This window comes from Myotis brandtii, unplaced genomic scaffold, assembly GCF_000412655.1.
Source record: "Myotis brandtii unplaced genomic scaffold, ASM41265v1 scaffold18, whole genome shotgun sequence".
Classification (NCBI taxonomy): Eukaryota; Metazoa; Chordata; class Mammalia; order Chiroptera; family Vespertilionidae; genus Myotis; species Myotis brandtii.
Genome location: NW_005356674.1, coordinates 4,755,421 through 4,775,756, shown reverse-complemented (window position 1 = coordinate 4,775,756; position 20,336 = coordinate 4,755,421). Strand labels below are relative to the sequence as shown.

The window sequence follows — 20,336 nt, the reverse complement described above, 5'->3', positions numbered from 1 at the left end:
AAATTGCCCCCTTAAAAATCAAATTGCCCATGCATGCATGCATAGGACATCCTGCTGTTAACATATTAAAGAAGCCATCCAGGAAATCTAACCCAATCATTTCAAATAACTTCTCATTGCTCAGAATTTAGGCACATAATCCACTTAGCTGTAAAAGACACTGGAAAATGTCATCTTTTATTTGGACATGTTTCTGTCCAAATAAAACCAGAACTTTGTTTAAAAAAATTAAAAATAGAATTACCATATGATCCAGCAATTCTACTTCTGGGTATTTGTTAAGTGGGAAAAACACTAATTCAAAAAGATATATGCACTCCCATGTTTACTGTAGCATTATTTACAACTAGTGGCCCAATACAGGAATTCGTGCACATTAAAAGGAAATTAATTAGAGGAAATATTTTAATATCACTATTCGCCCTTTTTCTATAATAGAAGTTTCAAGGAAATTCACGATAGACAATGACAGATTGAAATACACGTGTGCGATTGGCGCCAGTGAGAGCTTTATATGTATCACACATGCACAAGTCAACTTAGCCTTTTACAGATATAGAATAAACTTGCTTAATTAGACCTGCTTTCTAATTTAGCTAAACTTTTTCCATCCCAGTGAAACACCCCAACTTCTCTTTCAGGTAATTGTCAGCAACACAGCAGTAAATATCACCACGAAGCAGATTATTATTGTAGATCACACAGGGAGAACAAAGGGTAAAATATTGAACTGCAGCAGTGTTTGTCTATATTCTGCACAGTGAGAAAACCTGAAGTCATTTTCAAGATCCACCATTTCTTACTTCTTTTTAGTCGGGTCAAGTTTCTAAGCTTTCTAAATCTCCATTTTCCGGTTAATGAAAATAAAATAGGATTCTACTGAGTCTCCTATCTACCTACTCCAGGACTTCTGTGAGGATCAAATGAGATGAGGCACTGGAAAACGCTTCACAGACATTTGGTTAAAGTGTAAATGTTTCCACCTGGCTATAAAGCAAGTCAGGTTTCTGGGCTGAAGAAACTGTAAGGAGGCTAGTCGCTAGGGAGAGGAAGCTGGGCATTGCTACATGATGTCATTATTGGTGCCCACAGACACCGTTTCCGGGCTGGGCTGAGACGTGGGCTGCATTTCGCACCATGGGGTCTTAGCAGCATTGGCTGCAATTTGCTGGGGTGTCGCTCCCGGGTGGTGGCAGGGCCTGTGTCTCACTTGGAGGAAGCTGACAGCGCCAGGTCCATGGTGCCGTTTATTTTTTACTTTTTTAAATTTTGTTTTATTGCTTAAAGTATTACAAAGAGTGTTACATATGTCTCCTTTTTCCCCTCCCTTGACTTTCCCCCGGCCTCCCCTACCCCGCAGTGTCTTGTGTCCATTGGTATGCTTATATGCATGCATACAAGTCCTTCGGTTGATCTAAATGCCGTTTATTTTTAAATGGCCAGTGCGTGTCATAGCAGCTCCTGCGTTGAGTGCCTGCCCCCTGGTGGTCAGTGCACATCATAGTGACCGGTCAGACGGGAGGAGAGACACTTAGCATATTAGCCTTTTATATATATAGAAGAAGATAGCCAAGACATGGAAACAATTTAAATGTCCATCAATAGATGAATGGATAACGAAAATGTGTCACACACACACACACACACACACACACACACACACACACACACAGGAATATTATTCAGCCATAAAAAATAAGGAAATCTTGCCATTTGCAACAAGATGGGTGGACCCTGAGGGCATTATAGTAAGTGAAATAAGTCAGACAGAGAAAGATAAATATCGTATAATTTTACTAATATGTGGATTCTAAAAAAAAAAAAAAGGAAACCAAACCAAGCTCATAGATACAGAGAACACACTGATGGTTGCTAGAGACCAGGGGTGGGTTTGGACAACATGGGTGAAGTGGATCAAAAGGTACAAACTTCGAGTTATAAAATAAATAAGTCATGGGGATGTGCTGTACAGCATGGTGACTAAAGTTAATAATGCTGTGTTGCATATTTAAAAGTTGCTAATAGAGATTTTAAATTTCTCATCACAAGAAAAACAGTTTTATAACTGTATGATGGCAGATGTTAACTAGACTTATTGTGGTGATCATTTCACAATATATTCACAATCATTATTTGTATACCTGAAACATAATGTTAAATGTCAATTATATATCAAAAATGATTAATGGAGAAAAATATTGAAAAAAACTAGATCTTTGTTACTAAGCAACAAGGGGAAATAGCTATAGGGTCAACAGCTATAATCCCTGCCTTAGGGCTTTCTGGGCAATGTGAGTGTGTGAGATCCTTAGGTCTCACAAGTGACTACCCGATTCCCAGGACCCTTCCAAGGGATGGAAATCAGTATATTCTCTGTCTACTGAATATCCTCCAGTATGAGCTTAGTTTTCTAATAGTTCCTAAATGCTTTCTTTCTTTTTTTTTTAATAATATAATCTTTGGGTTATGTTTATTTGATAGTCTTTCTAAGTTAAATTTCAAGACTTTAACCAAGAGATAGCTTTGGGGCATTTCAAGGGCCCTGGAATGATTCAAGGATTTATTCTCTCTTCTTAAAGGAAATATTATTGAACTAAATTAGGCTGATATAATATACTTGAAATCATGTGGAAAGCCTTGTCAAATAAAAAAATTAATAACTGTGTTCTATTTATATACATATATTTTAAATGTTATAAAATTTTCAGCCTCTAAGCTTGGCAGGACAAGTTTGCTGTATACTTCTTAAGCAAAGCCAGAATATTCAGCAGAATTTCAAAACAGGAGCATAAATAATGCCACAGACTCCCACCCAGCCTGCTCTACAGATTGGCTGGGGGGTGGGGCAGCATCTGTACTTCATAGGTCAAATGTATAAGTTGGCTTACTTTGATTTTTAAATAAAGATGCCAACTTTAATTACTTAATAAGTTAGCTTTTCTCAATATAATCAAGGTCTCATATAAACTCATTTATATGAGAAGCCAATATATATATATTTTTAAATGTGCTCTATATACTTTTTCTTTAATCTGGTAAATCCAGGTCATTTCAAATTACATTTACTCAACAAGGTACCAAGTACTAGAGCCCGATGTCTGCAAAGGATACACATCTTTCATTTGCTCGATGGTTGGCGCTTGAATAATATCATTGATTCCAATGATGTTATCATGTCTGAAGCGCAGTAGGATTTTTATCTCCCTCAGGGTTCTCTGGCAGTAGGTCTGGTGCTCAAAAGGACTGATTTTCTTGATAGCTACTCGAACTTTGTTGACATTATCATAAGCAGAGCTTTTTCTTCTTCTTCCTCTTCTTAAAGGATACCTTTCAGCATTTCATATAATACTGGTTTGGTGGTGATGAACTCCTTTAGCTTTTCCTTATCTGTGAAGCTCTTTATCTGACCTTCAATTCTGAATGATAGCTTTGCTGGATAAAGTATTCTTGGTTGTAGGTTCTTGGTATTCATCACTTTGAATATTTCTTGCCACTTCCTTCTGGCCTGCAAAGTTTCTGTTGAGAAATCAGCTGACAGTCGTATGGGTACTCACTTGTAGGTAACTGCTTTTCTTTCTCTTGCTGCTTTTAGGATTCTCTCTTTGTCTTTTGCTCTTGGCATTTTAATTATGATGTGTCTTGGTGTGGTCCTCTTTGGATTCCTTTTGTTTGGGGTTCTCTGCGCTTCCTGGACTTGTAAGTCTATTTCTTTCACCAGGTAGGGGAAGTTTTCTGTCATTATTTCTTCAAATCGTTTTTCAATATCTTGCTCTCTCTCTTCTTCTGGCACCCCTATAATTTGGATGTTGGTACGCTTGAAGTTGTCCCAGAGGCTCCTTACACTATCTTCGTATTTTTGGATTCTTTTTTCATTTTGCTTTTCTGGTTGGGTGTTTTTTGCTTCTTCATATTTCAAATCTTTGACTTGATTCTTGCGATCCTCTGGTCTGCTGTTGGGAGTCTGTATAATATTCTTTATTTCAGTCTGTGTATGCTTAATTTCTAGTTGGTCTTTTATCACAACGTCAAGGGTCTCACTAGATTTCTTGAGGGTCTCATTAAGTTTATCGGCGGTTTCTAGAAAATTCTTGAAAAACCTTAAAAGTGTGGTTTTGAACTCTATATCCAGTAGTTTGCTTTCCTCCATTTCTGTCATTTGTGTCCTGTTTCTTTGTCTCGGCATTTTTTATGCTTCGCTGTGTCGATAGAGTGGCTTTTTGTGCTAAGTGTCCTATAGGGCCCAGTGACTCAGCCTCCCCAATTACCTGAGGTAGACACTCTTGGGGCTGCCCTCGAGTTCCAACCGATGCCAGACAGTCCTGTTTCTCCCGTATGAGTCTGGGTCCCCAGAGACTTGCCCGGAACTGGAGCTCAGAGCTTGAGACTCCCTCCCGATTGACAACCGTGTCCTCAGCCGCCAGCCCTCTCCACGTGCGCCTCTGTACCTCTGTACTTTACTTCCGCACCGCACCTCCTCTGAGTCTCAGTATGCTTTTCTTTTTCCTTCTAGTTGTAGAATTTCCACTCAGCCAACCTTCCTGTGGTTCTGGATGATGTCCGTTCTATCTTTTAGTTGTATTTTTGAATTTGTTGTGGGAGGCAGCAATTTCCGGTGTTTACCTATGCCGCCATCTTGGTTTCTCCTAAATGTTTTCTAATAGTTCTCATTTACATTAACTTCCTGAGTATGTCCTCCCTGCCACCTCCAAATATGTGCAACTGATGTAAAAAGGAGAGTCCTCTAAAAATAGTTAGGAACCAGATGAATCGTATGTGTGAACTGGATCACATTTATGCATCCAGTTGTTTTGATACCAACTTGACAGGAAGCAAAGAGTGGCTGGGGTGACATTCAGAAGCTCTGGTTCCCAACCAGCAAGGGCACCACCTCTGCTCTCCTGAGTCTCCTGGAAGTGTTACAGCCAGGGGAGAGCAGCTGAGCTGTGACTAAATTTCCCCAGCTCTTTTTTGAGCTTGGAGTTCTACTAGTAAGTTCTGTTAAAGCCTCTTGTAATAAATGGCAGGAGAAGGAAATATCTGCAAATAGGTGGCACAAGTTCAGGGAATGAGACCTTCAATTTTATCCCTTTTATGTCATTTCCATCTTTTTCCTTTAGATAAGTGATAACACTCTCAGTGTGTCTGAAGAATTCTCTCCACCCAAATTGTAACGGTCACTAACTTCTATTCCCAGTCTTAAGTTTCCCTTTAAAGCCTATAGCCTGGCAGGTCCTGAGTTGCTGGAAGGTACCAGAATAAATGAGTATGTTATACCTGTCTTGGGCCATACACACCTGTTAATGTGTTAGATGAAGGCCATTCATATTGACTTAGTTAGGAAAAGCTGACTTCTTCTTGCCCTTCTGCAGATAAATTTTTCAGTCAAGGCTGTGCCCCTGGGTATGAGCGAAGTTCCAGTCTCTGTGCTCTGTGTGCTGGATCAGAAACTGTTCCAGGAAAGGAGTGTGAACCCAACAACAATGAGAGATACTACGGCTACACAGGGGCTTTCAGGTAAGTCTTATAATGCTGAAATGAATATAATAATACTCCCAGCTCTGACAAGATTCCTTTTTAGGAACTAAGATGAGTTTCTTATGTTACTAGCCTATTAGTTCTGCGTGTTTCAGGTGCCATATTCAGCAACCATATGTAGAACCCTGTGTGAAGGGCCCTCCAGGACTGTCTCCAGACCTGGCTGTCATAGACAGAAAAGATTGGCAGTAAGGTTGTTCTCAACAGAGGGCAATTTGCCCCCTGGGGACATATGGCAGTGTCTGAAGATATTTTTGATTATCAAATAGGACTGGAGTGGGTTGGTGTGGGGAGAGGGTGCTACTGGCATCTAATTGGTAGAGGCTGCTAAACATCCTGCATGCATAGGACAGGACCCTACAACAAAGAGTTATCTGGCTCCAAATATCACAAGTGCCAATGTGAGGGAACCCCATCATAGTTGAATATAGGAGTCAGGGGCCTGGCTCATGCTCTTCATGCATCTCTGGGGAACCTACAATCTGGAAATATACAAAAGTAAAGTACATGATTTCTACATTCCCAACTATAATTCTATTTCATGGGATGTTTATCATTTTTTTATACAGACACCTGTGCACTTTACGATCTTATTACTTTTTAACTATCCTTTCTGATTCAGGCCTGTGTTACTTAATAGTTCGTTAATCCATCAACTGCACAATGATGGTAGCATTGTAACTGAACTTCTCGGTGAAGAAAAACACTAAATTTTATCCCAATGTATCAGTTAGAACTACCTTGTGAATTAGAGTAAGTACAATTCACAGTCTACACATTTCCAATTTTACAAAGAAATTACCTCACTGAAAAACTACTCTCTAAAATCTGTTTTGATGCTTAGAAAATGATATAGCTCTCTCTGTTGGAGAAACTGTGCAGAATTTAAGATTTAATGTGTGGAACCGAGACTGTATAACTACAAAGCAAATCGGAGATTTCTTTTTCTTTATTACTTTGTGATGTAAGATTAGTGATAATAGTTGATTAGTGATAGAAGGGGAGTCCCAATTGCTGTTGTCAGATGGCCAGCTCTAGATCTGTAAGGTGGCCCTCCCGAAGGAAAGATCTATCTTGCTGACTTCCTCTTTTCTCCCTATCTTGCTCTCTGTAGGTGTCTGGTTGAGAGAGGAGACGTGGCCTTTGTGAAAGAAGAGACTATCGATCAGAACACTGGTGGTATGTGCACATGCTCCTCTGTCCCTCTACACCGGGGTTGGTGTGTTCCCTTGTGTTCAGGATGCCTTGGTGAAAGTGTTATGGACTCTATCAGGCTCCAGAGCTCTGATTCTCAACCTTTTTGTTCAGTGGAGAGAGGTTTTCACCTGGGTAAGGAGTGTGGCAAGAACTGTGAGGTTCCAGTGGACCTGAATTCTCTCCCAGGAACCCTACCACGGGTGCAGGCATTGTGCTGCCTGTCCCCTAAATACTTCAGGGCACATTTCTTAAGAACAAGGACTTTCTCTTACATACCTACTTTACAATTACCAAGATCAGGATATTTACATTAACATGAATTTAATATTCATTACATCCACAGTCCATATTCAATTTTTCTGAATCACTGCAAAAGAGTCCGTTATAATTATTTCCTATATTTTTAGGTCCAATATATATTCCAATATATTCTATGTCCACTGGGGGAAAAAACCCTAGAGACAGTGGCATACCAGTAGGGATGAGCACCAAGATCGTGGATTCTAGAACCACCTCCATTAAAAGTAACCAGGGCCCCTTAGAACAATAGCCTATTCTAGGGCTGAGCAGGAGAAATACAAGGTGAGCTTGGAACATCACATGGAAGTGATCAGAGTGATGGGACATGTGAAAGCACACATTTGGACCCCCAACTGGCCAAATCTGGGGCATTATGAGTATTAAAAGAAATAATAATAATGTAACTATAATAACCCATTAAATAAATAAGAATACATGAGTCCATCCTGATTAAACAAATGAAGGTAAAGGAACAGATATTCCTTATTGTAGAATACTAATATATGTAGAAATAATTATAAAGTTAAAAAACTATCACTTGGCAAACAATCGTTTTTTATGATTGATTCAATCAAGATTGATTGAATCAGGAACTATTATTGGATCCTAAAACTAGAGGGTGAATATTGGATGGCTATGACATTAAAAAACAAGCCCTGGCCAGGTGGCTCAGTTGGTTGGAGCATTGGCCCATTGGTTGGAGCACTGGCCCATACACCAAAAGGTTGTGGGTTTGATTCTCAGTCAGGGCACATACTTAGGTTACAGGTTTGATCCCAGTCAGTGTGCATACAGGAGGCCACTAATTGATGAATTGATGTTTCTCTCTCTCTCTCTCTCTCTCTCTCTCTCTCAAAATCAATAAAAAAACATATCCTCAAGATTAAAAAGGTAAAAAGAAAAAGTTTTTAAAGTTGGTAAGAATGAGTACGCCACCTGCCTGCTCTGTATTACTAACTACTTATAGAACCCAATATAGTCCAAGCAGCTATTTCTTCCCTTCCTTTCCTCATGTCCCTTCACCCAACCTCAAATCTTTCCAGCAACCCATCTAGAATAAACTAACTCCAACTCCCCCAAGAAGCCTTCTCTGATGGGACACATACATCCACAACAGAATCCCCTGTCCATATTGCTAGTATTGTTGAACTCATCACACTTTATAATAATAAACTGGCCACAGGAAATCTTTGAGCTCTTTCCCCCTCCTTTTGTATCCCAACACTGACTATAGTATATGGCATACGGAAGTGCTAAGAACCTACTTGAAGGAACATTGATTTGGCTAATTTTCCTTTCTTCCCTCCTATTATTTTTGCTTTTTTTCTTTAAAGCCTGTCCTTTTTCCTGCTACCGAGTATTACTCTTTGTCACCCCTTGATTTCTTTTTGTACTCTTCTGAGTAGGGCCCCCCTTTCTAGGCTTTAATTCTCTACTCGTTGCAATGACTCCAAGAGCTTTGCCTCTTGAGGGTGGTTAGAGAGGAAGCCTAACCTATATTGCCACATGGTCATTTTTATGTACAAAGTACACTGGCGCTGCAACCTCAACCTGTGTAAATCCAAACTCCTCATATTCTCTCAAAATCCAGTCCTCTTCCTACAGCCTCTGTTCCTACTGAAGACTTGACTATATGCCCTGCTAGTCAAGCCTAGATTAGTCTCTGTCAGTATGATTTTATTTCTTCAAAATATGTCTTTTTTAAAAAAATATATTTTATTGGTTTTTTACAGAGAGGAAGGGAGAGAGATAGTTAGAAACATTGATCAGCTGCCTCCTGCACATCTCCCACTGGGGATGTGCCCGCAACCAAGGTACATGCCCTTGACCGGAATCGAACCCGGGACCCTTCAGTCCGCAGGCCGACGCTCTATCCACTGAGCCAAACCGGTTACGGCTTCAAATATGTCTTTATTAATTCCATGGTATGTTGTGGTATAGAAGAATCAGGATACAGAAGCATGTGGATTCTATGATCTAATTATTTAGATTTGTCTGCAAATTATGTGTGTCGAAAAAAGACTAGAAGAAATGCACCAATCTGAAAAGTGGCTGCTGTGGGATTATAAGTGTTTCAGAATTTTCTTCCTTAAACTGTGTAACATTTTACAAATTACTGTTGTAAAACAAAAACAAAAACCAAGGATTAGTTTTATTGGAAATAAAAAGTTTTATCATGCACTTCTAGATGCCCACTGCTACCCTCCTAACCCAGACTAAATCTCCTCCCATCTCATTATTCTTAATTGTCCTATTTTAGGCTCTGGCTCATACAGTAACATTGACTTCCATTCATGAATCCTCATAGACCCGCTTTTCCTCCTGCCAAGTGCCACACTCCATCCCACACTCAAGGCCTTTAGTGCCTGGGCGTGCCTCACCTGCTCAGCCCAACCACCCAGACTGTCCCAGTGAGGCCATTCTCCTTTCACCCATTAGAAACACCAGGTCTGTACCTCCCTGAGTCTTACCAGTGCCCTCCACCTTCCCAGAGAAGCATTCCTTTCTCCTCCCCCCAATCCTATACATTACAAGATACGTAAAACCTTGTCTCTTCCAGCTAGCTTCCCCTAATTAATGTACCCTCACTGTGCTGGTTCTGAGTTCACACAGCATTTAGAGGTATATTCTACCTCTAAATGGGTAGAACTGGAACTGGTAAGAAAGGAAAGGAGAAATGTTTAAAGGTGGGTGAAGATGTGTATGGTTAGGCAATTTGAGTTTTCTATTAACACTAAAAGGGTACATTTTGGGAGTGCAGAAAACAGGTATTTTGACTTTATACGTAAGTAATATAAAATTTTATAATAGTGAATCCATGTATTAGTTGTTCCATTAAATGACAAAAATTAAATGAAAATTAAATTAAGGAAAAGATTAGGAGAGAAGGGAAAATATTTGAGAATTGCTCTGGAGGAAAGAGCCAGAAACCTGAGAATGGGTAAGATTTTCTTTTCCAGAGAAAATACAGAGACGGTGAAGCAAAGGGCTGAGAACAGGGTATGGACCTGTGTGCACAGAGGAATGAACACATTTTCAAACAGAGCCAGTATGAGTCAGACTTAACACACTGCTGCAGTTTCCAAAAGGGCTTCTGGGGAAGTTCCTTTGCTTGTTGGTGCAAGAAGATAGAGCATAGAGACTGTCAACCAGTTGAGGGTCACGTACTTCCTACACTGGAGCAAGAGGCCCAAACGCTTTGGAATTTAGTAGAAATGAAGAACTTTTGGAACAGCATCCACAGAATACAGTCCTCTTCTCCGGCTGGGTGGGGCAGGTTGGAAGGGGTGGTCGCTAGGAAGTCCTGGTAAGTCTCTTCCTCTCCACATCACTGTGTGCACTTCCGCTGGCCACTGGGTCCAGGCCCTCCACACACCAGTGGATCGGTCACAGTGCCCCGGAGAGGGTGACTTGACCAAAGCTGTCAGCTGTGGCTGACCCACCTTCTCTATCTCCAGGAAAGAACACTGCTGACTGGGCTAAGAACCTACAGAAGGAAGATTTCAAGCTGCTGTGCCCTGATGGCACCAGGAAGCCTGTGACCGAGGCTGAGAACTGCTACCTAGCCCGATCCCCAAATCATGCTGTGGTCTCAAGGCAAGATAAGGCAGCTTGTGTTCAGGAGGTGCTAGGTCAACAGCAGGTAGGAACCAGCCAGGGCCTCCACCCTTTCATTCTGGGTGGTGTGGATTACCTGGGAGGAGCTCACAGCTAAATGGAGCCCCTATTCCTGCATTCTCTTTCTGGAAACTGGAATTGGGAGGGTATGGATTGTGGAACTGCATCTCCGAGGCCTGGCTCTCCTGGTCACGAGATTAGCCCCCATCTGATGTGCATGTCTTCAGGTCTGTCTTCCTGCTTTGCCCTTGGTACCCTCGTTTTCTGCACATCTGCATTTTTTTAAAAATGAAAAGGACTGATTCTGTTTCCCAGACCTCCCTGATACAGGTCATGAAATGTGGATCTGTGTTTCCCTTGCTTAGACAGACTGAGAACCACTCAAACATCCAGAAAAATCCAAACTCCCAACCCTCATGGAGCTTTTCCTCTGGCCGGCGTTGGTGAGGAGAGGGGCTGCCTGCGTACTCTTTTTGATTTCAGAGAGGAAGGGAGAGGGAGAGAGAGATAGAAACATCTATGATGAGAGAGAATCGTTGATCAGCTGCCTCCTGCACACCCCACACTGGGGATCAAGCCCGCAACCTAGGCATGTGCCTTGACGGGGAATTGAACCATGACCTCCTGGTTTATAGGTCAACACTCAACCACTGAGCCACGCCAGCTGGCTCATACAGTAACATTCTAATGAGTATTCTAATCCTAAAGGCTTCTCTACCCATAAATACTACTTGCCTATTGATTCACCATTAGTTTTATTTTTTAAAAATTAAGATAGCATATCTTTGTGAGTCCTCTTAAGGAAAATTATAATAATAATTCAGATTTAATGAAGATTTCCTAGGTGCTAGGTGGAATGCTAAACTTTATGTAATCATCATTTCACTTATAATCTTAGGAAGTGTGGAATAATTAAGCCTCTTACCCAAGATAGGATAAAAAATGTAGTAAAGCCCTAGCCAGGTAGCTCAATTGGTTGGAGTGTCGTTCCGTACACTGAAAGGTTTCGGGTTTGATTCCCTGTCAGGGCACATACCTAGGTTTCGGGTTTAATCTCTGGTTGGGGCGCTTACAGGAGGCAACTGACGTCCCTGTCAGGGCACATACCTAGGTTGCGGGTTTAATCTCTGGTTGGGTCGCAACTGACGGATGTTTCTCTCTCACATCAATGTTTCTCTCTCTCCCTTCTTCTCTTTCTAAAAATCAATAAAAACATACCCGTGGGTGAAGATTAAAAAAAATTTAGTCGAACATGAACTTGTAACAACCACCTATACCACCACTTATTGGGTGGCTCATGTTTAACATCTTCTTTGACAGTAACACTTGGAAGGGACATGTTTCTGCCTGTCCTCTCGTTTCAAGCAACCCATGAGGCCATGGCCAAGGAAGTGGGGTGGAGAGATCAGAGAAATCAGGAGCAGGTGGCTGGGTGGGAAGGACTCCACAGAGGATATGGACCAGGAGGAACCCTACAGAGGACTTTGGGACTTCATGAAAGCATGGAGCTGGGGCCAAAAGTGGGTGAATGCCAGGTGAGGGAGGTGGAGAGATCCTGAGGCATCCTCTGTAGCTTCCCTTGCTTTCCAAAGCTGGTTCCTAACTTTTAGTCTCCTCTATCCCATCCATATGTTCCTAGTTGCTCATTTCCACAGTCCTCAGCACTTCCTATTCATTTGACAGGCCGAATATGGAAAAAACGAAAATGGCTGCTTGAGCGACTTTTGTCTGTTCCAATCTAAAACCAAGGACCTGCTGTTTAGGGATGATACAAAATGTTTGGCCGAACTTCAGGGCAGAACAACGTATGAATCCTACTTAGGAGCGGAGTATGTCACGGCTGTGGGTAACCTGAGACAGTGCTCAACTTCAAGTAAGTAGGAGGAACAGCATGGGGGAAGCTGCAAAGCAAATATGGGCAGGGTTCTGGATGGTGAGTACAAAAGGAGAAGTGGGCTACAGCTCCAGGAGATGACCAATGGACAAGATGAAACAATGAGGGAACAACATAATCCCAGAACATATGAAGGCGACTTGTATGGGCAGTTGGCAAGAAGGCAATTGCCTCAGGGCACTGAAGTAGTGAGTTGCCTGGACATACAGAATTCCATGTTATTACTAAGAGAAGGAAGGGGTTTATGTGCCCATGCCCATTGCTCTGCACTAAAATCCATTTTTTATACAGAGTTGCACTGTCTAATATGGCAGCCCCTAGCTATATAACACCATTTAAATTTAAATTACTTAAAATTAAACAGAATGAAAAATTTAGTTCCTCAGTCACACTAGCCATAATTCAAGTGCTCAACAGCTACATGTGGCTCCACATAGGTGAGCAAAGATGCATTTCCATCAACGCAGAAAGTTCTTTAACACAGTGCTGCTCTTGAGAGCTTGAACAATGATAATTCTGGTAACTATAAAGTTGTCATATATAATACTCATCTGGAACACCAGTTTTCTCAGAATTAAATAACAAAAAAGTACATTTGCACTATATGTTGGACCTCATTTAAACACTTGAAATCATTTGGAAGATGTGGGAGAATAACATGCTATAGGGTGAATATACATCAACTTTTGTGTGCATCTAAGTGAGCCAGAGCCCTTAAGGCATATCTTAAGGACCATGGCCATGTGGATTCTGATTCCCAGGCCCTGTGGATACTGAATCAGCAAGTCTGTGCCACAGTCAGGGTTTCCGCACTTTAACAGCTGCCCCACATGATTCTGATGTAAGGAACATGCTTGCCCATGGCCACTGTTGTGAGCACCCAGGTTATATTTACCTAACCTATATCCTCCAAGAGGGGAGAAAGTCTGGCTCTGCCGTTCTCTGCTCCATCCCCAGCCCCTAGTACGGAAACTGGCTCATGCAGGTGCCTAGTGCATCTTGCTATGGTGGTTCCTTTCCAGCCTAGAGAGGTCAGAGAAGACAGTACTCGCAGGCTTCTCCCAATCACATGGACTCAAGTGTAGGAGCTCTGCCTATAAGACACCAGGTGGGGGATGATGCAGGGCAGGGAAATCGTGTTACCATCCTTGGCATGGGGCATGACCTGGGGTAGGCACAAGGCCTATGCAGGCAAGTGGAGAAGGCCACTGGGATGCTTTTGTATCAGGTTTAACTGTTTATTCACTCGACAGAAAATAAATATAGGTATATACTGACTTTCCTACCTTTCTTCTCTTCCCTACAGAACTCCTGGAAGCCTGCACTTTCCATAAACCTTTAACTCCAAAAACGGGGCCATGAGCTGATGGAGCTGGGAGCTCATGTGACCCATCAGCGTCCCCTGGTCTCGCTGGCCTGAGGGGTTTTTTGGCTGCCTTCATAGTTCAATGTTGCCATCTGTGCAGGAAATAAATAAAAAATATTACTGGTTTTACCTTTTAAAAACTTCATTCTTTCCTAAATGTTTGTCCTGGAAGGATTTCTTCTATACTATCCATCTAAACACATGTGCAATTGAGCCCTTCCTTCAGAGCTCAAGCTCTGATTCTTCCCATAGCTTCGGTTGTGGTGCCATAGCCACACCTCCTGGGTACAGTCCCAAATGGAATTCTTTCTAAAAGGGGTCTGCATGGTCATTACAATGCAATCAAGTGTATGTGGCTGTGTGGCTGTGTGTGTGTGTGTATGTGTGTGTGTGTGTGTGTGTATGATGCTAGGGAAGGGGCAGGAAGGAGAATGCAGAGTGAGTTATTGAGATAGACTACAGAAAAAGAATATAAAATATTTATATATTTAAATTTTTTTTAAATGAATTTCATCAGATCCTGATTCTAACTGGTTGGAAAAGTGAATCACTGGAACATCTTCTTGCTAAAAATCATCCCTTGACCCCGATTCCCACAGCTGTCTCCTCCCCTTCTCAGTCAAACTCCTGAAAGATGGAGGCTCGCTCTTTCCATGCCTCCTTTATTATTAATGGCTGAACATACGGAAATCAGCCTTCCGCTCCACTCACTTCTCTGTAGCTACCCTGGCTAAGATCGCCACCCACCTGCCAATTGTGAAAACCAGTTTTAGTTCTTTCATTCCTGAGTCTATGTGCTGCACTTGATACAGCTGACCACTCACTCTTCCTTGCAAGTCTCCAGCTTCTCTGTCCTGGTAGTCCCTCTGTACACTTGTGGCCTTACTTTGGGCTCATCCTGCCAGCCCTGAGGGAAATAATTGTAGGGAAATAATTCTGGGGTTCTTCTCTTGACCCAGCACTCTTCTCACTTTGCAGGCCCTCCCTAAACAATGTGAGCGACTCTTGGGCATCTACATCTATATTTCTGACCCCTGCCTCCAGTGTCCCCACACTCATACCCCCTCCTCTTACTGTGGAGCTATACTTGTAGAGCTCTCACAGGAACCAGAAACCCCCACGTCAAAAAATTGAGATCATCATCCTGCCCCTTCCCTCTCCTGCTTCCCTAACCTAACTGTTGTCTACATATATTTCACACCAGCTAAAGTCATGGTCTTTTACCCTCACAGGAGCCATAAAGTGAGGAGTCAAATTCCAACTCCCTGTTTTCTCTCACTCCATGTCCAAGGCCAGCAAGTTCTGCTGATTTTGCCTTCTAAACAACTCTTCAGTTTGCCCCTTTATTTCTTAACTCCTCCCACAGCCTCAATTTACACTCAGGCACGGAGCTGCAGAAAGGGAGTTTCTGGACACAACAGTCCGCATCTCTCTTAAATTTCTAATGTCCATGGAAACAGGATTCTAGGTGCACTTTGCAATGAAGACCTGAGTTCACCTTTTCACACACACACAGCCCTACTTTGCCTTGAGCCTATCAGCATTCTGCCTTATTTAATATTCACCAAAACTCCACCCTTACCCCAAATCCTATAGCTTTCTTTTCCTTTGTTTGGTGAGATGCCCCATGGGGTGTAGTCTGTATTATTGCAATGAGTCAACAAACCCAACTTTGTCAACAATGTACGGAGCACCTACCAGGAGCCAGACACTGTTCTGGGACTGCAAATATAGCAGTGCATGCTATAGCTCCTTAAAATAATTTGTGTATTTTTATTTATCCCTCTCTCTAGATTGCCTTATGATCCGTATATATGTACAGAGAAATGTCTGAGATCACGTTCACCAGATACTTCTCTGTATCCCCATATCACACCGTCCATCCTCTGTCACATCCCATGCCACATTATATTCAAATGAAATGCTTCTGTAGCTAAGATGTGGAAACTGCCCAGGTGCTCATCAGCAGATAAGTGGATTAAAAAAAGCTGTGGGGCATTTAGCCCATGGAAAACTTTGCAGCAGCAAAAAAGAAGGCTCTCTTGCAGGGACGTGGAGAGTATTATGCTAAGCGAAATAAGCCTGACTGAGAAAGACAGGTATCACATGATCTCACTCACATGTGGAATCTAATGAACAAAGTAGCTTCACAGGCATGGACACATGGAACACACTGGCGAATCTCAGAGGGGACGGGTTGGGAGGGACGGGAAGAGATTACCCAAAACACTTGTATGCGTAGCCCATGGACACAGACAACAGTGCCGTGAAGCCTGGGGGCTGGGTGACGGAGGGAAAATGGGGGACATCTATAATACTCTCAACAATTAAAAAAAACACCCATCAACAAATAAAAAGAAATGCTTCTGTAACGTTTGAGTTCCTCACAAGACTCACCTGAGGGAAGGAGCGACTGGAAATCCTCAGTGGGGATTTCTCGAGCCACTCGTTTTATTCCTCCAGCATTATGTCAAAAGCATGAAGAGGGCGGCGACATGTGACATTTGTCTCCAGGGATCAATGCCTCACTCGAGAAATTCCCGTGGCGGCCCGATCGCGCGTGCGGCAGGTACGCACTGTACGACAGGTACGCACTGTACGACAAAAAAGAACTACAACTCCCATCAGGACATTCGGGACCATGGCCCTCGCGGAGTAAATATAACTCAGGAACTACCACTCCCGTGATGCTCCGCTTCGTACGTCTGCGCAGAGCGCAGGGACACGTTGCATTTGCGGCGCCGCAGACCACGCAGGCATCTCAGCATGGCTTCCGCGGACTCCCGGCGAATGGGGAATGATGGTGGTGGGGGTGTCGGGGGCGCCTTCCAGCCCTACCTGGACTCCTTGCGGCAGGAGCTGCAGCAGAGGGACCCGACGCTGCTGTCAGTCGTGGTGGCGCTTCTCGCGGTGCTGCTGACGCTGGGTAAAGGGGCGGCGGTGCTTATGGAGGGTGCAGGGCAGGGAGTCCGGGCTTGGACTGGGAGGATGCCGGGCGGAGAAGGCACCTGGGGGGCGTCTATAGAGGGAGACTCACCCCTGAGGACACACTGACCTCCTGCCCGAAGCAGGGGGAGCAACGCTGAGTTAAAGGGGAACCCTCGCGACCCTCGAAGGGATGTCCAAGTCCCCGGGGAACGGATTACTCTTCTTCAGTCCCTGTTCAGCCTGAGAGTGTGTTACCCCTTACAATGCGTTTACTACCAAGGCTCACAGGGCCTCTACTTCAAGTTTGAGCGTCGCGTGTTTTTGCCTGCAAGGCGTTGGGGATACAGAATTTATTAGACTACATTGCACTTAGAGAGTCCACTGTCGGGGTGTAGGGGGTGCACACAAAAGTTGATATTTGATAGTGGCCGGCACCCAGTGGGGTCTGTAACAACAATAACAATAGAAGTAAGTTTCCTGTACTAGTAATTGCGGCGTTCTGTTGTAGACTTCTGTTAATTTCCTCACCCCAACCATACACACATACTGTTGCTGATAAGGCCTAACCTTGGTTCTTCTCTCCCCCCACAGTGTTGTGGAAGTTCATCCGCAGCAGAAGGAGCAGTCAGAGAGCCGTTCTTCTTGTTGGCCTTTGTGACTCCGGGAAGACATTGCTCTTTGTCAGAGTAAATGCGTTGGTTTACATCTCTCTCAAACCTGATAGGAAAATTTAGGGCATCCCATTATTTCTGTCAGGTCATGATTTATTTTGGAGAAGAAAGTGATGCTGATAAATTGGGGAGTTGATTCTTGACGCACTTGGAAGGACAAGAAGACTCCTGAAAACTCATGAACTGGATTTTTTTTTTTTTTTTTTGCCATTTCTATTTTCTTGTGCTTACCAAATACTGATATTTAGTCCTTATCCCATTTAAAGGTTTTATGTAACCACTTTCATGCTATGGCTAAGGATGCCAGAACTCCTGGAAAGATAGAAGACATTGATCTGTATATGGTATATAATCCATTGTACAGTATACTCTCCTGATAGCTTGTCAAAGAAAAATTTTAAAAGGGTGATTCTCTGTCATTGGGTTCCTTAGGTTTCTTTTCATAATACTTGTAATCTGTTTAGTATTTTTGCTTGTTTTTTGCTATGGAGAGTAGCAGAGATGCTCTCATTATTCTTCCTTTTGAGAGTATAAAAGATTTTCCTTCCAATAAAGAAATATACTCTAAGTATTTTAGTAATTAAAAATGTGTAGGGACAGTTGGTAAATTTGGCCACTAACCATTTGAAACTCTTATTTGAAAAAAGCATGGATTTCCCCACCCCTCTCAATTGGGTAGAAGGGAATAAAGTTTGCAATTAATTAGATTTTTTTTTTCTACAAGTAAAGGGGAAAAAAAAATCAACATGGTTCTTTTCACCTTTTGCAAGCAACACTCATTTATTTGACCACTTAGGAGCGTTAGAACAAAATTACTCTCTTAAAGTTTGCTATTTACATGTTTACGCTGATCTCACCCATGTTATTTTTTTACAGTTGTTAACGGGCCTTTACAGAGACACTCAGACTTCCATCACTGACAGCTCTGCTGCGTACAGAGTCAACAATTCCAGGGTAAGCAGTTCCTAGAATGTTGGGAGTCTTGACCATTTTACTTCACTATGATGTGTCAGGAAAGGACATTTCTAACATAAATTAGTCTAAGGGTGTAGCTTATTGTTATGGATAAGTATAATCCATGTGACAAATTCTGGTCTTGACCACCCAGGCAACAGATTTAATCATGCCCTCTCTCCTTTGTTGTACCTCATGTACACTGATGTTACAGCACATTTTATTAGTTTTTGTTTCTGTGTCTTAAGGGTCAGCATCAAGCCTTTCTCTTTTCATTTATGTTTTGACTATGTAATACATGTATATGGGACAAAAATTCAAAATGTTAATAAGGATCTTTGGTGAAAAGTAATTTTGCCTTTCCTGTCCCTACTACTGAGTCTTCTCCTTAGAGGTAATAACTTCCCATATCCTGTGTACCCTTTCAGGTGGTCTATGCATATACAAACATATCTTCATGTCCTTTAATTTTTTGGCTGTACCATACAATATACTTCTTATTTAATAAGAGCCCTATTAACAGACATTTAGTTTGTTATAATCTTTTGCTTTACATACAATGTTGCAGTGACTATCTTAAAGAGTATACATGAGTATATTTCAAAAAATACCAGTAAGGAGTCATGAGAAAGACTTTTTACATACCTATGTAGCTCTATGATGTCCATAGTGACTATCAAGTCAATTATAATGCTTAGTAAGTATTTGGTGAGTGAGTAGAAGGAAGTCTGGGTGGCTGATTGGAGAGATAGATATATAGATGGGTGAATTAAAGTGGTGATCTTAGCCCTGGCCAGCATGCTCAGTGGTTAGAGCGTTGACCCTTAGATCTAAGGGTCGATGGTTTGATTCCCAGTCAAGGGCACATACCTGGGCTGCAGGTTCGTCCTACCCTGGGTCAGGGTGCATGCAGGAGGCAACCAATCAATGTGTCTCTCACATCTCTGTTTCTCTTTCTCTCTCTCTGTCTCCTGCTCTCCCTCCATCCCTTCCTTTCTCCACCCTTCCCTTCTACTCTCTGTTAAAAAAAAAAAAATCAATGAAAAAAATATCCTCAGGGGAGAATTTAAAAAAAAAAAAGGTGATCTTAGAGACCTTCTCTTCTTGTGTTCCTTCTACTTTTCTGGTGCTTCCAGAATTAAACATTGTAAGCAAAATCAAGAGACATCCTTTTAAATGTCTTAGAGATGTTTTTGCTCTTTTCAACAATGACATTCTTTTTGGCCAAGCACTTTTTAAACTCCTAATATTCAAATTTTGAAATTTCAGGTTTGGGAGATCTTTAATTCTTGGGGCACTTGTACCAGGTTTTTTAAAGTGGGGTATTCCAGCCCTGGCTGGTTTGGCTCACTGGATAGAGTGTCGGCCTGGGGACTGAAGAGTCCCGGGTTTGATTCCGGTCAAGGGCATGTACCTTGGTTGTAGGCACATCCCCAGTAGGGGGTGTGCAGGAGGTGGCTGATCGATGTTTCTCTCTCATCGATGTTTCTAACTCTCTATCCCTCTCCCTTCCTCTCTGTAAAAAATCAATAAAAAATATATTTAAAAAAATAAATAAATAAATAAAGTGGGGTATTCCAGGGTATGCCTTAGGACCTGTACTTTCCATTAGAGTCATCACTGGCCACTTGACTATTGAGCACCTGAAATGTGACTAGTCCAAATGGAACGGTGCTATAAATGTAAAATACACACCAGACATTGAAGACTTGGAATGAGTAAAAGAATGTAAAATACATTAATGTCTTGATTTTTTAACATTATATATTAAAAGGATAATATTTGAAATAGAGGGTGGGGCAAAAGTAGTTTTACAGTCGTGAGTACATGAAAGAGTTTATTCTTGTATTATTATTTATTAACTAGAGGCCCG

The 20,336-nt window shown here is 42.2% G+C and overlaps 2 protein-coding genes across 2 annotated transcripts in view; both read left to right on the top strand.

Moving 5' to 3' along the window:
- LOC102246525 (serotransferrin) overlaps positions 1 to 14,039 on the top strand; it is a 28,858-nt gene extending 14,819 nt beyond the window's left edge. Inside the window, exons 13-17 of the mRNA XM_005863564.2 lie at positions 5,370 to 5,514; positions 6,650 to 6,714; positions 10,491 to 10,675; positions 12,334 to 12,523; positions 13,851 to 14,039. Coding sequence (XP_005863626.2) covers positions 5,370 to 5,514; positions 6,650 to 6,714; positions 10,491 to 10,675; positions 12,334 to 12,523; positions 13,851 to 13,906 — 641 coding nt within the window. The 3' untranslated portion in view covers positions 13,907 to 14,039. The remainder of the gene's footprint in view (positions 1 to 5,369; positions 5,515 to 6,649; positions 6,715 to 10,490; positions 10,676 to 12,333; positions 12,524 to 13,850) is intronic.
- Positions 14,040 to 16,624: 2,585 nt separating this feature from the next.
- The window catches only part of SRPRB (signal recognition particle receptor, B subunit), a 12,816-nt gene continuing 9,104 nt past the window's right edge, over positions 16,625 to 20,336 (top strand). Inside the window, exons 1-3 of the mRNA XM_005863562.2 lie at positions 16,625 to 16,836; positions 17,430 to 17,524; positions 18,386 to 18,463. Coding sequence (XP_005863624.1) covers positions 16,677 to 16,836; positions 17,430 to 17,524; positions 18,386 to 18,463 — 333 coding nt within the window. The 5' untranslated portion in view covers positions 16,625 to 16,676. The remainder of the gene's footprint in view (positions 16,837 to 17,429; positions 17,525 to 18,385; positions 18,464 to 20,336) is intronic.